The sequence below is a fragment of the Danio rerio genome, chromosome 7, assembly GCF_049306965.1.
Source record: "Danio rerio strain Tuebingen ecotype United States chromosome 7, GRCz12tu, whole genome shotgun sequence".
In the NCBI taxonomy this organism is placed as follows: Eukaryota; Metazoa; Chordata; class Actinopteri; order Cypriniformes; family Danionidae; genus Danio; species Danio rerio.
Window position 1 is genome coordinate 53,110,987 of NC_133182.1, and position 19,410 is coordinate 53,130,396.

At 35.7% G+C, this 19,410-nt stretch overlaps 1 protein-coding gene across 9 annotated transcripts in view; it reads right to left on the minus strand.

Annotated features, from left to right (window-relative positions):
• Window positions 1-419: 419 nt before the first annotated feature.
• Window positions 420-19,410, minus strand: part of gc2 (guanylyl cyclase 2) — a 33,091-nt gene continuing 14,100 nt past the window's right edge. For 3 of the 9 annotated variants that reach the window (XM_073906085.1, XM_073906084.1, XM_021477384.3), the window contains 16 exons: window positions 18,546-18,897; window positions 18,375-18,459; window positions 18,184-18,280; window positions 17,981-18,106; window positions 16,675-16,755; window positions 16,399-16,575; window positions 13,518-13,674; window positions 13,284-13,433; window positions 10,332-10,480; window positions 9,332-9,495; window positions 6,371-6,563; window positions 5,584-5,758; window positions 5,400-5,498; window positions 4,190-4,284; window positions 2,844-2,929; window positions 420-1,062 (listed from right to left, as the gene is read on the minus strand). In XM_073906085.1, coding sequence (XP_073762186.1) covers window positions 936-1,062; window positions 2,844-2,929; window positions 4,190-4,284; window positions 5,400-5,498; window positions 5,584-5,758; window positions 6,371-6,563; window positions 9,332-9,495; window positions 10,332-10,480; window positions 13,284-13,433; window positions 13,518-13,674; window positions 16,399-16,575; window positions 16,675-16,755; window positions 17,981-18,106; window positions 18,184-18,280; window positions 18,375-18,459; window positions 18,546-18,897 — 2,313 coding nt within the window. In that variant the 3' untranslated portion in view covers window positions 420-935. Of the gene's footprint in view, window positions 1,063-2,674; window positions 2,764-2,843; window positions 2,930-4,189; window positions 4,285-5,399; window positions 5,499-5,583; window positions 5,759-6,370; window positions 6,564-9,025; window positions 10,169-10,214; window positions 10,481-13,283; window positions 13,434-13,517; window positions 13,675-15,193; window positions 15,302-15,731; window positions 16,576-16,674; window positions 16,756-17,980; window positions 18,107-18,183; window positions 18,281-18,374; window positions 18,460-18,545; window positions 18,898-19,410 lie in introns of those variants that run through there. The other 6 variants (XM_073906087.1, XM_073906086.1, XR_012382277.1 and 3 more) reach the window with 4 other exon arrangements.

Consider the following 19,410-nt stretch of genomic DNA (forward strand, 5'->3'; position numbering starts at 1 on the left):
CTTTTAGGATGCTTTGCAACAATACGCACCGCTCTGGAGGACCGGACCCAAAGGGACGCCAGGCAAGGGAGAAACCCAGCTCGACCATCTGCCGCTGCGTGGACTCGCTCTGGACCGGGAGACACTCGTTCGCTCGAAGTGGCTGTAGACAGCAGGAGGAACCCTCATGAACCTCGATCAGAAAAGTCTCTGAAGCGAAAAGGATAGCGTCTGCTGGCGCCAGGTGAGCTTATATACTCAGTTGATTGCTTATGCCGCTCACCTGCGCAGGCTTGCGCTGCCAATTCATTCTTAATTGGCCCGTTCAATACTCTTTCAGACGAGTAGCTTCTGAACCGAACCTCCCTATGCGTGGATTTTAACAATCAAATCCACTTATAGTGCTGGAGTTCCCCCCGAAGGGGAACTTATTTTATTCCTTTGTTTTAACTTCTAAGTGGCATATACGTTTGTTATGAATAAATTACGTTGACTTATTCTTGAAATGACTTATTCTCAAAAAAACAACAACATTTGAATAGAGTCAGGCTGTAAATGGGTTCGGGCTTTTAAAAATCTGTCATCAAAATACTTGTCAAGCTCCAGATGAATTCTGATGGGTTCGGGCCATGTCGGGCTTAAATGTTATGGCATGATTACAGCTCTAACCCTATGTTCCTTTAAAAGACTGTAATAAAAAGTAAGATAGATTATTTAATCCTGGATAGCAAAACATGGGATTTCCAAATATGAACCAATTTGATCCAGATGAAATTTTTTGAAAAAACTAGTCTCTGGAAAATGGCTTACTGGATTAAAAATGGCAAAACTCAACTGTTTAACTCTAGAGGAGTTGTAAAAATAGCCAATAGCCAAACAGGCTTGTTTAGTTAGTTGTCCCTTTCTCCACAATCAGTTTCCTTTAGTATGCAGGTGTGTCGTCAGGAAGGTAAAGATTAAAGGTCGTGATGGTGGATCATGACATTCCCCTCATCTGACAGGGTGAGCTGAGCCACCTGACGCACAGTTGAGATCTTCCTCACTGCTTTCTTGAGCATCACCTTAAAATCTTTTGATTCGAGTCTGTAAGACAGAAACACAAAGAGGGAAACACCATCTTAGTTGATCAAATACATCAAATTACATCACGTTGAAAAAACAAAAACAGAAAGGAGGACGTTTAAGTATACATACTAGAAAGGATAGTTCACCCAAAAATAAACTACTCAATCATTTACTCACCATTGACACCCGTTTTAGTTCTGTTCAACTCAAAAGAAGATATTCTAAGATATTCTAAGATATTTTTTGTTTTTCCTACTACAGAGGTCGATGGTTGCAGGTGTACAACATTCTTCAAAATTTCTTCTTTTGTTTTTAACATGACAAACTAAAACTGAACGCAAACTAAAAACTCAAACTGGTTTGTAACAAGTAGACGGTGAATAAATGATAGCAGAATTTTCATTTTTGAGTGAACTATCACTTTAATTTAACCATTATATGTTAATCACACTGAAAAAAACAAACGTAAAGACATTAACACATCACATTAGATTCACAACCTATGTGGAAACATGAAACACAACTACTTTTGTTACAAGAGGGCTAATAAATTTTTGAATATTTTCATGCAAAACTATAAACAAATGTGGACAATATGACAATGTTACACTAATTTCACATCTGAAGTTCATGACTGATCGATCGGTTGATTATTTATTGATTTATTTATTGATTCGTTAATTTAGAAAAGACATTTACATTATATCTCATATGAAAGCATAAAAACTGAATCTTCTAAATATATAGAAATAAAGTTTTGGCCTATGTTAAGACATGAAACATAAAACACTGAGAACAAACAAGACATCCAGAGCATGACAGAACACACAAGCAGAAACATAACAGTATGCTGAACATAGCCGACGATCCATTTTGAAAATCTGAGGAGCGCCATCCAATCTGAAAGGAGAGAGCTTTTATAACCACTATCTTAGGCAAGTCACAAATCTTCAAGACCAACACTGCAAAAAATGCTTTTCTTACTTAGATTTTTTGTCTTGTTTCTAGTCCAAATATCTAAAAGTTCTTAAATCAAGAAGCATTTTCTAGACAAGCAAAACATATTGTCTTGTTTTAAGAAATAATATGCCAAAATGAAATCGAAAAACAAAATTATTTTGCTCACCCCATTGGCAGATTATTTTGCTTGATTTAAGGAAAAACTCACTTTATTTTGGCATATTATTTCTTAAAACAAGACAATATGTTTTGTTTGTCTAGAAAATGCTTCTTGATTTAAGAATTTGTAGATATTTGGGCTAGAAACAAGACAAAAAAATCTAAGTAAGAAAAGCATTTTTTGCAGTGAAGAATATCTGATAGGGGGTACAGAGTTACCAGACATCACCAATTCACACACAATGTATTTCATTTCGATTTAAGGTGTGCTAATTTCTAAGCTGACAATCAATCGAAATTATCAAACAAAAAGATGACACAGTCGTATCGTTTGAGAAACATTACTTGAAAGTAGAAGAACTGAGTCTCGTTTATGGTTGGAGAATGAAGCCCAACCGAAATGAGGAAAAATTGGCAACAGCTTCCCACACTGACTCTTCATGCCCCGTCCTCCCCCAACCTCTCTGTGCCACATCGAGTAATGTTATACATTCTCCATGCATAACATTACCTCAGTTTTTCTTCTTTGCAAGCTGTGCTTCTGCTTTCCGCTTCTTGTATGCGGCTATCTCCTCCATCTGCAAGCCATGAGCCATTTGCCTGAAAAATACAGTGGAGAAGATAAACAAGAAGACAGACACACACTGCGGGACACAGGCCAGGGAAAGGCCTCCTCTTACCCTGACTTGAGCACGGGGGGCACGGGGAGCGGTTTGGTGAAGCCGTCCCTCCCGGTCAGCCAGTAGGTTTCTTCTATGCGCTTGCCCTGTAGAGAAGCACAGTGCATCTATTCAGCTGACCGTTACATCCGAAGTGGTGACCATTGTGGTTCTACAGCAAGCATGCATGTGCGTGCTATGGTAAAACTGTGGGTAATTTTCCTCATAAACTCAAACTTGTTCATATAATACATAAAGAAAATAATGTAATCCAGTTAAGCAGCAAAGCTGACTATGATTATTAGGAATAGCTATATTGTAATACATAATGTAATGCTTGACAAAAAGAAAGCCCCGCCCCCTATTCAATATTTCATTCAGTTGAAGCTAGATCCACTTATTGAAATAAAAGACTTTATGATTTAATATTATTGTATATACTTAAAGTACATAAAGTATTCAGCCCCCCTTTCATTTTTCACTCTTTGTTATATTTCAGCCATTTGGTGAAATCATTTAAGTTATTTTTTTCCTAATGAATGCACACACAGCAGCTCATGTTGACAGAAAAACACAGAATTGTTGATATTTTTGCAGATTTATTAAAAAAGAAATACTGAAATATCACATGGTCCTCCGTATTCAGACCCTTTGATTTGGACACTCATACATTTAACTCAGGTGCTGTCCATTTAATTTATATATATGTATGTATATACACTTAAAAAAAAAAATACTGGTAAGATATTACATACTGTCAAAAAGAAATGAGTTATTATAAATGTGTTGAAAAAAAACTCCTCTTTGTTAAACATATTTTGGAAAAAATGTAAAAAATGAATTAATTTCACAGGAGGGCTAACAATTTGTTTTCAACTGCACATTCTTGGTTACAATCAAATAAACAAAGGCTGTTTCCTATGAGTGGCTTCATTTAAATAACCTGCTCAATAATTCTGGAGAGCACTCATAATTAAAATAAATCAGATAGAACTTTTTAACTATAAACAATTTTTTTTTTTTTGTGGAGATGGGGGAACTAATTTTATTCATTCATTTTTCTTCAGCTTAGTCTCTTTATTCATCAGGGGTCACCATAGCGGAACGAACCACCAACTTATCCAGCATATGTTTTACACAGCGGATGCTTTTCCAGCTGTAAACCCAGTACTGGGAAGGAAGTAATTATTGGATTCAGATAAAAAATTTATAGACATATATATATATATTTGTTAACATTTCTTGGCTTCTGTAAGTTGCACTACAAAAATATATTGTGAAAGGATTAGGAAGTCAGACAGTTTAATTATTTTTAACATTGTTGTACTGTATCCTTGGTTTTCTCAACAGCAAAGCTCAGAGCTCACCTTGAGTTCTGTTCTGGCTCTCAGCTCTACTCTGTACCCCAATTTCAGCTCCATAAGGATCTTCACAGTACTTGAATGGACATGGATTCTGTATGCTGCAAACACACACACATATTTGTCTTTTTTTAAATCACTACGAGCAAAGCAAATAAAACAATGAAAGGCATTCACTGAATTACTAATATAATTTAGTTTTATCACTTTCAATTCAATTTGTAAATACACATTAAAATATAGTAATACAATAATTAAAGTCACTTACAAAATCTTTCAGCTAGCGTTATGCCAAACTGACTTTGGGTTGTTAACAGTTTATTGCAATCACAATTATGCTTGATGCATTCACGTAGTTTGCTTGGCTTGGTTGTATTTGTCCACGCCAAAAATGATAATATGTAATGATAAATGTGTTTAGATCTGGTTGCTTAGCTTTTTTTTTTTGGACAGAACATATTGAACTTTCAAAACACTATGTTCTGGGCTAAATCCATTTGTATGCATGTGTAATGGAAGCCAGCTAGCCAAGTGTTACACAGGTAAACTTCACTCCTCTGATCTCTAAAAGTGCTCTATTGACAGTCGCTAGATTCCATGGTCTTTAGCCTCCTGGTTAGAGCAACCGACTCCCATGCAAAGAATCGCCAGTTTGATCCCAGCTCAGCACGAGTTGCGTGCAGTAGGACCATTGGGATACACATGGGGGCTCGTCCGGGATGGGAGTGATGTTTAGGGGGTTGAGTGTAACAGAGGCCAGCTAGCCAAGTGCTATGGCGGTAAACCTCACTCCTCTGACCTCTAAAGGTGCTAAAGGACTTTGCTAGAGCAACCAATTTCCGTGCAAAGAATCGCCGGTTTAATCCCAGCTCATTATGGGTTGGGTTCAGTAGGACTGGTGGGTTACACATGTTAGAAACTTTTAATTTTTAGGGACTTTTTTTACTTTTAAGTAAAATGTGTAAAGGACTCGAGACAGCATCAGGAGAGCCATTTTTTGACAGCTGCAATTGCCAACAGGTCAAAGTGGTTGAACTTTCTGTCCTTTTCAGGGTCACATCTTGAAACTTCACATCCCATTTTTTGTATGTATTGATGTTTTTGGTCCATGTTACATGTACATTGCAGCCAAACGGCACCAAAGTCCGTTATAAGAAGCTCGCTCACTCACACCAATCAAACCTGACAAGTGTGAACACAAATGTCTCATGCTTACGCAGTCCTGTAGACTCCATTCTGGAAGCAGTGGTGACGGTGTCCCCAAAGAGACAGTACCGTGGCATGGTCAAACCTACTACACCAGCCACACAAGGACCTAAAATACAAAATACAAAACATGAAAGATACTATTTACATGCTTTTAATATCAACTTTAACCAAACAGCACCGATCAGTCTGACCTGTGTGAAGTCCTATTCGGATGCGGACTGGGACATCAGGCATATGTCTCATCCTGAAGGTCCCAACAGCACTCAGGATATCCAGGGCCATGTTTGCAATCTCAGCTGCGTGTCGGTTCCCATTGGGAACGGGCACACCTGATGCCACCATGTAAGCATCACCAATGGTCTCCACCTGCAAGCAATGCAAACAGACATCCAATAGTAAACTAAACTTTTTTATAGTCACACTGCATTCCAATGAGATGTATTCATATCATGCCATCCCAAGGGATAGCTTTGAAGGGAATTGTGCATAGGGTTGAGACCTTCTGTATAGAATGCAATCCCAATCAACCCAATACCAGTCAACTTGTATGTGCAAAGGATAATAGGTGACCACAGTTTGATCCTTTGAAATCCTTCCAAAGAGCCAATCCAATTGCGAAGAGCCCTTCGAAGTGGCCAATTTTAAGCACTTTGTTTTGGAATGACACTTCAATATGGCAGTCATGATTATTTTCACTCCGAAGTGCCCTTCAAAATGTTAATAAACCCCATGTAAAATACACAATTACAATTTAAAAATGCAAAAATACATGCAAATAGAGCACTGGGATATATATATTTTACTATTTTTAACTCAGTGGATAAGTGTTAAACACAAGTTAGGAATTAAACAACTCAAATGTAATTACTCAGAGAGTAATGACAATGACCTAACAATGCTCAAAAGACATGATGGATGTTTGCATTATTGACTGCTAACAATAAAACTATTAAGTGCTAACAATTTTCCCAGTGTTACCTTGTAGACGTCATGATTTCCAATTACAGCATCAAAGGTTGTGTAAAGGTCATTGAGGAGGTCAACTACCTCAATGGGCTCGCTATTGGCTGAGATAGTGGTGAAGCCAACAATATCACTGAAATAGAGGCTGACACTCTCAAAATGTTCTGGTTCAACTGTAGTGCCAAGCTTCAGAGCCTCTGCCACTGACCTACAGAAGATAAGATAACACAAACAAAAAACACACTTTTAAATATATATGCAGTTTTCTTATTTATAATAACATAAATTTGTCATACTATGTTGTCTTTTTTTACTCTGTAGTATGCAATGTGTACAGTTTGAAGTTGAATTGATGTTTGACAGAGCAAGGAAATCTGATAATATTTTTTCTTCTGGAGAAAGTCTCATTTGTTTTATTTCGGCTAGAACAAAAGCAGTTTTACATTTTTAAACACCATTTTAAGATCAAAATTATTAATTCTTCTTAATTTTTTTACTGTCTACAGAACAAACCATCAATATACAATAACTTGACTAATTATAATCCCCTTTAAGCTATATTTGTTGATACTCTACAGAACAAACCATCATTGTACAACAGCTTGCCTAATTACCCTAACCTAGTTGTCCTAATTAACCTAGTTAAGCCTTTAAATGTCACTTTAAGCTGTAGTGTCCTGTAAAATTATAGTCAAACATTATTTACTGTCAACATGGCAAAGATAAAATAAATCAGTTATTAGACATGAGTTATTAAAACTATAATGTTTAGAAATGTGTTGAAAAAACTCTCTCCATTAAACAGAAACTGGGGGAAAAAATAAATAATTGGGGGGCTAATAATTGTGACTTCAACATGTATGTATGTATGTATGTATGTATGTATGTATGTATGTATGTATGTATGTATGTATATAAATATATATATATATATATATATATATATATATATATATATATATATATATATATATATATATATATATATATATATATATATATATATATATAATTTATATTCACTGTAATATACTTTTACTGTATTTTTACTGTCCCCTTTTAGGGCAATTTGTTCTCCAGCATAATAGATTTACAACATAAATACAAACATTAAACAACATTAATAGAACTAAAAACAGAAGCTACCTCTTCCCATTAAAATTCAGCAAATCAATGGCACAAGGAACAAATAAAAAATTAAATCTGTTGGTCCTTGCCAAAGGCACCCTATACTGAGATCCTGAAGCAAGGTTTTGAAATGAATCAAAAAGAGGATGGGAAATGTCAGATGTAATCTGATGAGTTTTCTTTAACACATGAATTTCATACAAATTGGATAACCCCACGACTTTCACCCCTAATACTTTGCTGCAGGTATTATAAACCTGGACAGTGCATTCTTCTGTTTTACATTTAAAGAAGAAAATCAACAAATTAGGTTCAAATTAATTCTACATAAGCCTTATAAAATGCAACCATCAGAGTCGTATCAATATTAAACTTCACTAATTTCCGCAGACAATAGCGTCTTTGTTGGCCTGTCCTACACAGTCTTTAAGTATTTTCAATAAAATTGCATTTATTATCAATAATACTATTTACACTCTCAGAAATAAGGGTACAGGAGCTGCAACTGGGGTAGTACCTTTTAAAAAGATACATATTTGTACCTGAAGGGTCCATAGTGGTACGTCAAATGTATGCACTAATATGTACTTTTAAGGTACCACTGTAGACTCTTTGGGTACAAATATGTATCTTTTGAAAAGTTACTGCCCCAGTGTCAGCTCCTGTACCTTTATTTCTAAGAGTGTAGGTACTCATAACTTTCGACTAATTCAATCTGGTGGTTATCAATCATCATTCTGTTACTACTTCCTGCTATATGTCCCAAGTGTCAGGTAAGCCACACTGATCTGACATCAAAGAGCTAACGGCAACAAAAACAACTGTGATCACTCACAAAAATGCTTTTGTCTTGTTTCTAGTCCAACAATCTCAAATATTGACTTGTTTTCAGAAATAATGTTTAAATTAAATGAGTTTTTCCCTTAAAACAACCTAAATAATCTGCTTTGGGGATAAGCAAAATAGTCTTATTTCATATGGAAAACAAGACAATATTGCTTACCACATTGACAGTTTATTTAGTCGTGTTTTGACAAATACTCCAATTTTGAACTGCATGTCCCCTCCTTATCACATTACCCCTGTCCTGCAGCAGATTCATTGGTTACCTGTTCATTTTCGAATTGATTTTAAAATCTTAATGTAAACATTCAAAGCCATCCACAGTCTCGCCCCTCTATTTTTGTCTGCCTGTTATCCACATTTCCACTTGTCTGTTCCCTCTGCTCGTCTATCGTCTATGGGCAACAGAGCATTTAGTCGCTCTGCTCCGAGGCTTTGGAACTCACTACCACCTGCCATCAGAAACATTGACTCCCTCACACTATTCAAATCAAGACTCAAAACTCACTTATTTAAGATGGCTTAAATAATTTAATTAATTTTATCTGCACTTTTGCTGTGTATATTTTTATTATTTCTCTTGTTGTTTTATTGCTCTTGTTTATTGTACGGTGTCCTTGAGTAGCCAGAAAGACGCCTTTAAATAGATAGAATGTATTATTATTATTATTATTATTATTATTATTATTATTATTATTATGTAAACACTTTTACCTGCGTCTCAGCAGTTTATTCATGCGCCTATACCTGATCTGGTGATGACATTACACATATCAGCTTATAAAGCATAATCAGCTTAAGAATATTCCTGTGAACACACTCACTGATGCATGTGTACATTACCTGATGAATACTCAGAACTACAATCATGAAACATGAGGAAGTTCAGATATAGTGCTTACTGTTACAGAGAATTACTCCATTTGTACTTTGTAGAACTTTTTTCATGGTTAAAAAGCAGCATTACACATTAAAGAAAGTAAAGTCTGTGTATCTGATGCTTACGGGGGCAACATTTGCGTCAGGAGTTTCTCTGTCTTTTGTTTCTCTATTTCCAGCTCCTCTGTCCTTTCCCTGATCAGCTCCTCCAGGTTGGAGGAATATTGCTCCAGCATTCGCAACATGGAGTCTATGATGTTGGTCTTTTTCCCTTTATTAACGTTCTTGAACTGTGGAGAGAATAAGAGAGAGGCTGAGCACATATGCATACTGATCTCTAAAGTGATACCAACAGCTTACCAACGCATTTTGCTACAGCATTTGTGGCCTCTGCTTGCTGGTGTAAACTCTTTTTTTAAACAAGATGAAATAACTACTCTGTGAAATGATACTGTAATTTTAAAGTAATGTAAAAGCTGTTGTAATAATAATAATGTTATCGTAAAAAAATGTCTTGCATTATATGTCATTTTACTTATAATTTTTATTTTTTGGCGAAGTAAAAGCTATGAACAATGAGGTTTTACTATTTTATGTAAAGAGAAACACAGAAACACCATCTCATTATTACCAATAACTCAATAATCTTTTTAAGTTTTGTTGTCAACTATGTGTACTATGGTGTTTTGTGTTAAGATTTCATTGTTTTGAGTTAATATTTATTGCAATTTTAGTCTTGTACATTACCTTGATGTTAAATGAGCACTGGCCTTGTTTATGGTGGATAGTGGCCATGTGACTTTCTGTAATATAGTAAATTTGTTTTGTTGTTTAAATGTACATTTTGAGGAAGATAAAATCAGATTTTTAAAGTAGATTAATATATTACAAATATTTCATTTAATGAAATTCATGGCTGTAAAATATATATTTAAATCAGATTAGAAAATATACAAGATATTTCTATACTTTTTGTAGCAATATTATGTACATAAAAACAGTTGTCAACCCAAAGCACAACTGTCTGACTTCTTCCATAAATTAAACAGTTTTTTTTTAAAAGAACAACATTGTAAGAATAGCATCATGGGACATTACATTATACTTTAGCTTCGCTGATATTCACCTGGTCAAAGATTTCATCAAATGTGGGTCTTTTCTCCGGTTGTTCATTCCAGCACTGCTTCATAAGCTGAATGCACTCCATCGGAGCATGATCTGGAGATACAATCGGGCGGCACATTGGTGGAGGCTTCCGGACCTTCTGGACAATTTCTATATAATCAAGACATACAAGAACATCGTAAAAGTAAGGAAAGCACCCTTTTCACAAGACTGTTATGACATGCTTAACGGTCATCTTAATCTTAAATCCTTGAAAGCTTTTAATATTTAGATGTTTTTGTGATTCTCAGCTTGTGCGTGGTGTTTCTAATGCAACGTCTATTTGACTGAGGGTAAATTTGAATTTATTCTCTTCTCTGGCTGCCGTTATCAGTCTCACACAATTTTTTTTCCTTTCTCTAAAAGTCTTGACAACAACATAGTGTAGTTTTTTTTTTTATTATTTTAATAAATAGGATAATAAAAAAATAGTTGTTGTACTCTCCCATTCACTGTGCTCTACGTTTACCCAACTACGATGACTTCCACCACTGAGAAACCTGAAAATGTGAAAAGGGTCCACATTTCAACAATCTAGAAATATAGCCATGGTATAGCTATAGATCAGTGGAATTCAAAGTGGGATTCTAGCAAGTAATGGGAAAGTACAGAGAAATCTAAAGTAAAATATCAAATCAAGTCAAGTCACCATTATGTCACAGTTTTTCCCTTTATTGTGATAGAAAAGATTAGAAAGCTAAGTTTGATGGTTTAATGGGGTGGTATTGGGAAAGGACCATGCAGAAAGCACAGTTGGTGTCCATAAGTGTATTGGCAAGTCAACTGACCTTTATTTCTAGCATTTTATACAATGTACAAAGTTTCATCCTTGTGAATCAATTTGAATTCATTACACACAACCAGATTGCATGAGAAAGTAATACAAATAAAAATGATAATTACTATTAGTTATTGTTATTTTTGCTAGAAACTGGTCAGAATTAATGAGAATAAGCAGTTATTCAATTGGCAGCTGTACTTTTACTCTCAGGTTTATGCAATTAAAGAGATAGTTCACCCAAAACTTGAATAACCCGAAAATTTTCTCACCCTTCACTTCTTCCAAAACTATTTGAGTTTCTTTCTTCTGTTGAACACAAAAGAAGACATGCTAAAGAAAGCTGGAAACCGGTAACCTTTGACTGCAGTGCAGGGTATATGTTTTTCCTACCATGGTTGTCAGTGGTTACAGGTTTTTAGCTTTCTTCGTTTGTGTTCAACAGAATAAAGAAAAAACTAATAAAAATAAATAGTGTAAAATAGATTTAAAAAATACTGTAAATAGTGGGTTACTAGTAAACTATCCCTTTAAACTTATTCATAACGGAGGGTATAAAAAACAATGTCAAATGATTTCTAAAGTAAAGACATTTTACATATTTATTATATGTCAGTTTTTCTCTAGATACAATTTGCATGAAAAATACAGTAGATTTAATATTTAAGCAAATGGTCAGTGCTAATAGCAGAATAGTGACCTGGTGCAGTGCAATCTGAGCTGCATCCAATGCTTTTAATGCGCTCACGTACACTGAAAAAACTAAATCACCATTTGTTTAGCACACTGTACTTTTTCTGTCATATATACTAAGAATTGTGAATAAGAATTGATTACATAAAAATATATGTTATGTCAACAATATTATCTAAAATGTTATGTCTACATGTTTAACTGAGTTTTCTGGACAAACATTTTTGTGTTGAACAGGAATGTTGATATTTAAATAATTTGCGCATGTGTGACGTGACGATCGAAAACTAAGCTTGTTTATCAGTTGCTTGAAAGAGGGGTGACAGAGGCGCTGTTGGTGGCACAGTCGCCTCACATTAAGAACTTTGATGGTTCGAGACCCGGCTGGGTCAGTTGGCATCCCTGTGTTCACATGGATTTCCTTCGGGTACTCCGGTTTCCCACACCGTCCAAAGACTTGTGGTACAGATGTCTGAGTGTGAATGAATGCTTCCCAGTACTGGGTTGCAGCTGGAAAGGCATTCGCTGTGTAAAACATATGCTGAATAAGTTGGCGGTCTATTCCGCTGTGGTGACACCTAATTAATAAAGGTACTAAGCCAAATAAAAAAAAATGAATTTAGTAAGTTTGTCTTTGTCATTTTTAAGTAAAATGATTAAAAACAAGATGATATGCTAACTAGTACTAATTACTTATTTTGCAAATTTGAAAAAATCATCTACTAAACAGAAAATAGCAGTAACTGTTGCTTCAGTTGATGTGACAAGAATATCTTTATCAGTAAAATACAAAAATCAACATTGTATGAATAAACAAAATGATGTTAGCTGAACAAAATATTGTTACTGAGAAGAACTAAAAAACAGCTGTTGAGACAACTCAAAGTACTTACTGCATCCAGTTGCCGTGTTTTTTAATGTTTTCTCAACAATTTTATTTTATTTTTTACATAAAAAATGTATTTTAAAACAATTTATGTTTTACATACTGTGCTGTGGACATTCTACACACACACACACACAAAAATATTGCAGACTTAAATTTTTTAGTTTTCGTTGAATGAACTTTTCTCGTCATCTCAAAATACATCAATATAAATGACAAAAAATATTAGCTTCAACTCTGAAACCTGATTAACTTATTCAAATAAGTTAAATCAACATAAAATATCTGTTGTCTTGACTGCTTGTAATAAAATCTATTATGGTGCATGTACGAGGCCCGGATCATGGACCTTTTCCGATACCATCCCCCACTCTCTCTCCCACTTCACTTCTTGTCAGTATACTGTCCTATCATAATAAAAGCAAATTAACAAAAATAAATCTTTCATAAACAAATAAATGTTTGTGTGTGTGTGCGTGTTTGTAAAAAAATGGATCATATTTGTGTTATGAAGAAGTGTTAAAACCCATGAATAGTGAATATGTATATGAGTTTACCATCAAAAGTATTCTCCAGCATGCAGAACGGAGGCCCTCGCATGACCACTTCTTGCATGATGATTGAGAAGCTGTACACATCGCCAGAATGTGTGCCATGCAGACCTGGGTAGGACCCTCTCAGTATCTCAGGGGCCGTCCACAGCAGGTCTGCAGGGTTTAAAATACATTCATATTTCATTGCGAATTAAACGAATGTGTTAAAGCAAATAAAACAATAAAAATAAACTGTACCTTCAGCTGGTGGTTCAATATAAGGAAATCTCTGAGATTCTAACACCTCGTTGTAGCCATAGTCTGTGATCTTGAGGACAAAGCGCCCATCAACCACACAGTTCCTGGATTTCAGCCTGCCATGGCAGACGTTCCTGTGGTGAAGGTATTTCATTCCCTGCGCGCCAATCATAAATACACACAAGCTTACACGTGACATTATTACTAATCTATATTAGGCATGTAAACTCCAGTGACTAAATAAAAAGGTTTCTTCACATAGGTCAAGTTAAAGGTCCCATGAAATCAAAATAAAGTTGTATATATGTTAGCAGCAGTATTGTTAGTTTTAAGGATATCTATAAGCTAGTGTGCTCCAAAACAGTTTAGAAGATCTAAACCTGATATAAACATTCAAAACTTGCAGATTGTCACTTAGATCAATGATGTTTCTCATCAAATCTCAACCAATCAAATGCTTTCTATATCTGACATGCCCCACCACCTTCAAGACACTTCTCATTTGCTTTTAATTCGATGTGCTTCAGCTCAACTATTCTCACTGGCAGAGCTTTGATGTATAAGGCGCCATTGGTTACTTTTTAAAAAGGGGAGGAGCTAATCTACATCCCACTCTCTGATCGTGGTTCAGTTGAGATTACATCAAACTCTGAATGCAAATGTACAATTCTAAGCACTTCATGGCACGCTCAAAGCTGCTTTGTGCCTGCTTAAATTTAAATGTCAATATTAGTGCTGGGCAGGGATGCCGCTGGCTGCTGACGCTGGTGAGGAGGGGGTTCTGGTTTGCACCTAATAGTATCTCTGTAAATTTCAAAACAGATTGTTTTTATATGTATTCTTTTAAATATGTGAGTGTAATACATATAGATTATAAATCTATATAATAAACACACAAATCTTATGTTAAAACAAACATTTATTTTGGATGGGATTAATTGAGATTATCTTTGCCCCGAATTAGTAAATATGCAATGCTGCATAAATGCCGTAAAGCAGGGGTCTCAAACTCAAATTGGCGGAGGACCATATCAGTGACAGACAATTCATAGAAGGGCTGCTTCAGCATTCAAGCACAGCAAAAAAGTGAAAAAAAACTAATATAATTGATACACTCAGACATTCTTCCCCAGAGTATATGCAGCCAAAGCTCCTTCTTTTTGTTTCTTATTGTACATATTGAAGGGGTAGTTTAAAGTTCTATAAAAATACTGCAATTTAATAATAGGAATAATAATAATTATTATTATTCTGTCCCAATCAAATGTTGCTTAACCAAAGGTTTAACAGCTTGGGTAACTTTAGTGACTTTATTGCCTTTATAGGAGCCATTTCAGCGTTATGGATGTGACATTTGCAGTAAAAACTCGAAACATAAATGCACTTAGAAAGCAGATGTTAACATTACACTGAGACATCTGTTTATATTTTCAAGAACAACTGACCACAGTGTTATGGGAGCAGAAAAATATTAACCTGGTAACATGTTTTGTTCTTTAAATGAGGAAAAGAAACATGCGTTATGGATGTGATAAAAAAAAGTCAGTAGACAACATACTTTGTAGAAATTCTGTGAATTAAACTGCACAACCCAAAATAAATAATGCTAATCAAAAGGATAAAAGATGCCTCTCTACAGAACAAAATAATTGACTTTATTTTATTTAATATTTTTTCATTTATGAGGAAAAACTAGATTTTTTTCATGGCAAGGTTGACATTTGCATATAATTGCTCATCTACAGTTGAAGTCAAAATTATAAGCCCCCCTTTGAATTTTTTTTCTTTTTTAAATGTTTTCCAAATGATGTTTAACAGAGCAAGGAAATTTTTACAGTATGTCTGATAATATTTTTTCTTCTGGAGAAAGTCTAATTTGTTTTTTTCGGCAAGAATAAAAGCAGTTTTTTAATTTTTATGAATCATTTTAAAGTCAAAATTATTAGCCCCTTAAACTATTTATTTCCCTACTGTCTGTATAAACCATCATTATACAATAACTTGCCTAATTACCCTAACCTGACTAGTTACCCTAATTAACCTAGTTAAGTCTTTAAATGTCACTTTAAGCTGTAGAGAAGTGTCTTGAAAAATATCTAGTCAAATATTATTTACTGTCATCATGGCAAAGATAAAATAAATCAATTATTAGAAATGTTAAAATGTTAAGAACTAATAATTACTATATTACTATATTATTATATTGACTTTTACTTTAACATGTTCAATTCAGCCAGAATTTCAAAATATCAGCAAAATTATCACATTTACACTACCAGCATGTACAACACAACACAGGTGGTATAAAACTAATTATAATCAAATGACCCTTGAATATTTTCAAAAATAGAGCTTTAGTAAAAATAGAGCACGTACGGACATATATTTCAATGTTTAAATCAGCCCCAGAAATAATCTTCATCTGCATTGCTCTTGACCACATGCTAAAGCCTGTAGAGAAACTGAAAGTAACCCTAACATATAGTACAGTACTTTAAATCTCCAGTAGGTGAGGGTCAAAACCACAAGTGTATATGCGACTGCACAACAATGACAGAGATTGAAAAATATGTTTTGGGTGGCCAAATCTCGTCATTTCGGGGGCCGCAAATGGCCTGTGAGCCGGCAGTTTAAGACCCCTGCCATAAAGCATTAACAGTAGCCAGTTGTAACTACTGTGTAAATGTATTCAAAAGTGCTCTAAATAATCCATCAATAAATTCACTATTAATCAGAGTGTAAAGACATCTAAATGGCACTTCAGAAGCACTTCTGTGCCACCTTTGCTGTGTAAATTTGGTCATATGTGGTTATAAGGCATTATTAAAATGCACTTGGTTTACTTTAAATGCAACCAATGACATTCCCAGTATAAGAGCACCTTGATGAGGTCCAGAATGAGAGAGGACTTGAACATCCAGTCCAGTTTGACGTCATCGTTGACCAACAGATCCTCCAAACTGCCCCGTGAACAGAACTCTGTCACAATGGCAAAGACCCCGCAGTCGTGGAAGAAGCCGAGGAATGGGTTAATGTTCTCGTGCCTCAAATCCTTCATCTAGAGCATTCAAAGCAAATAACTGTGTGAGGATTTGACGAACACAAAGAGCAAAAATGACCACTACCTCTACTATGTAATATCGGTGACAAAACTAACCAGTTCAAATACATCACTGGTATTAGGAGTGATGCTCCGGAAGGTTCCATAGGGAAGTCGCTTCATCCATGCCCAATCACCCTGCAAAATCAGAAACAGTATAAATATAGCAGCACATTTACGGTATATATACAGTTTTAAGCAAAGATTTGGCTCTGTGGCTGCATGGTTATGTGCTCTTTTTTCCTAAGAGAAGCTCACAGTGAAATTCTGTTTTTAGTGAAAGCTTGTTTTTCAGACAGATATCTGTAGTGTGGCAGTATTGAGATGTGTGAAATTCAATTAAAACTGAAAAACAGGCAATGCAAAAGTTTGGGCACCCTCTCTTTTGTGTGGATTTCAAAACCTTTAGTCACTTAATGCTAAACATGAGAACCTCAAAATAACTTCATAATCAGGCCCGGATTGGCTAATTGGGAGGACCGGGAGAATTCCCGGTGGGCCGGTCTGTTTTTTGGCCGCGAGGGCCGGTGTCCCTAGCTGCTTGCACTCTCAGCAGTCACACTTTTTTCTTCTATTTATTTATTTGACCATAGCTTTACTCTTTTTAATCATTATTTTGCCGCAGTGCCGCTCTTTTTATTTATTTTCTCGCAGCCCCGTGAGAAAAATGCAGCCTGCAGGTTAACTAACGTTAATGATGATGATGTAATGTAACTATCGACCCCAAACAGCAGCACCTTAGTGAATATAAGAATTCGAACAAAATGAATAATACACCTGCTCAATGAAAATCAAATGATTCACTATATTAATAAATCTGACATAACTTGATCAGAAATCTAAAAATAGGAGAAAAAGATTGAGCCATCAGGGTCGCAAGTCATTAGTTATTTTTTACTCTCACTGAAATAGTGCCAATGTGGTCCAGTGGTAAGCACGTTATACTTCAATGTCGCAGACCTGTGATCGAATCTCCCATGAAGAATCTTTTTTTTTCGATTTTATTGTTAAGACATAAAATACTGTTAGGGCTGTTGAACATTTGAATTTCTAAAGCAGCAGTTTTCTTGAAAAAGACGTGATAGTGCCATTAGTAACTGAATTGGAATCAGTCGTTAACTGAGGTGGGCCGGTCTGGCTTGAAACTCCAGGGCTGAAAATGAGTCCCACTCCGGCCCTGTTCATAATGATCTAAAAACTAGGATATTTCGACAACATGAATTAGGAGAAGGATGCAAAGAGGTATTACAAAGGGTTAAAGTCTCCACGGTCAGAAATATAGTTAGAAAATGCAAGGCCACAAGAACAAGATCGAACAAGATAAACATCTGAAAGTCAACAAATATTTAAGATCTTCCTTTACCTCATAAATGGCAACATTAGAATTTTCGTAGGTGGCTGGCGACTGACTGGACATTGGAGAAACGAGGCTTCGCTCTGAAATGCTCATTCTGGTGTCACTGGCCTTGCTGTCATCCACGCTCAGCTTCTGTATTGCAGATAAAAGTGTGAGTTATTAGAGTACTTGAACATCTGCTTGCTTGTTTAGATGTTATTGTTACTGACCTTATTACTCAGCGATGGGTTGATGAACGTTACGTCATTTAACGTCAGTAAAATCTTGTTCGGACCTCGTACCAGTCGAATCTTATTAATTTTACGCCTGTGCAAATATATATCAAAACAAAACTTTACAAATTCACACTCACAAACACACTCTAAACAACATACATTTATTATAATTAACTAACAAATACCTGATGCAGTACGAACAGCCAATCGACAAAAAGATGAACAGAAACCCGAGCAGGAACATTGAAATCATGTGGAAAAGATTCACGCCTGTAACAAAGATGGTGATAGTTGAGTCAATGTGAATGTGAGCCAAAACCATAGTATTAAGTACACACACAAATACAAACACTCACCTCCACGGCAGATGATCCCGTGTGTAAACCAGCAGCTGGAATCAGTTCTGGGTGGTCCTGCGTAGGGGAAATGAATATGCCGACCCAGAAACCTCACCATATCTGTCTGCATCTCTATACGGTATGTAGGCTGCAACTCCCAAGAAAAGCCATCTGTGTCCAGAATCACATAATCCAACATCCCAAAGTCAGAAGAGTTTGCTTGTAGGCTAGACCCTCCTTTGAATAACAGGTTTCGGGCATTCTGGGCGATGTTACCACCGGACATCCACTGACCGGCAGCCCTGACACTTTGCACAGCATGAGCCATAAACACGATCGACGAGTAGATGGTGCCAAATAATGGGGACACCTGTAGGATGGCATGGTTGAAGAACTTGATTATACCAAATTCAAAACGTTCCTAAAACAACATCTTTGTTGATCCTGGAACAACATTTAAATCGTACAATCAGATTTGAGGAACATGTTTACTCATTATTTCAGGTTTAGGCTTCAATCGGGGTTAGGTGTTCCCGCATCATGGTTATTCATTGATCATTTTTAAAAATAACTTACCCCTATCTAGACTTCCACAAGCTGAATTAGAAAAGCTGTTTTAAAAGGATCTTATCTAATGACAAGTCATATTTCATTATTTTATAGTAAATATGTGAATGGCTATGAACAAACATCTCACTGACTCAGTGCTGGATTATTTCAACCCAATTCTGGGTGTATTACAGACTACCAACTGCTGGGCTTTTTTTTTTAATTAAACTAATTGGACCAAGGGGAGACACAGTGGCTCAGTGGTTAGCACTGTTGCCTCACAGCAGGAAGGTCGCTGGTTGAAGCCCCGGCTGGGTCAGTTGATGTTTCTGTG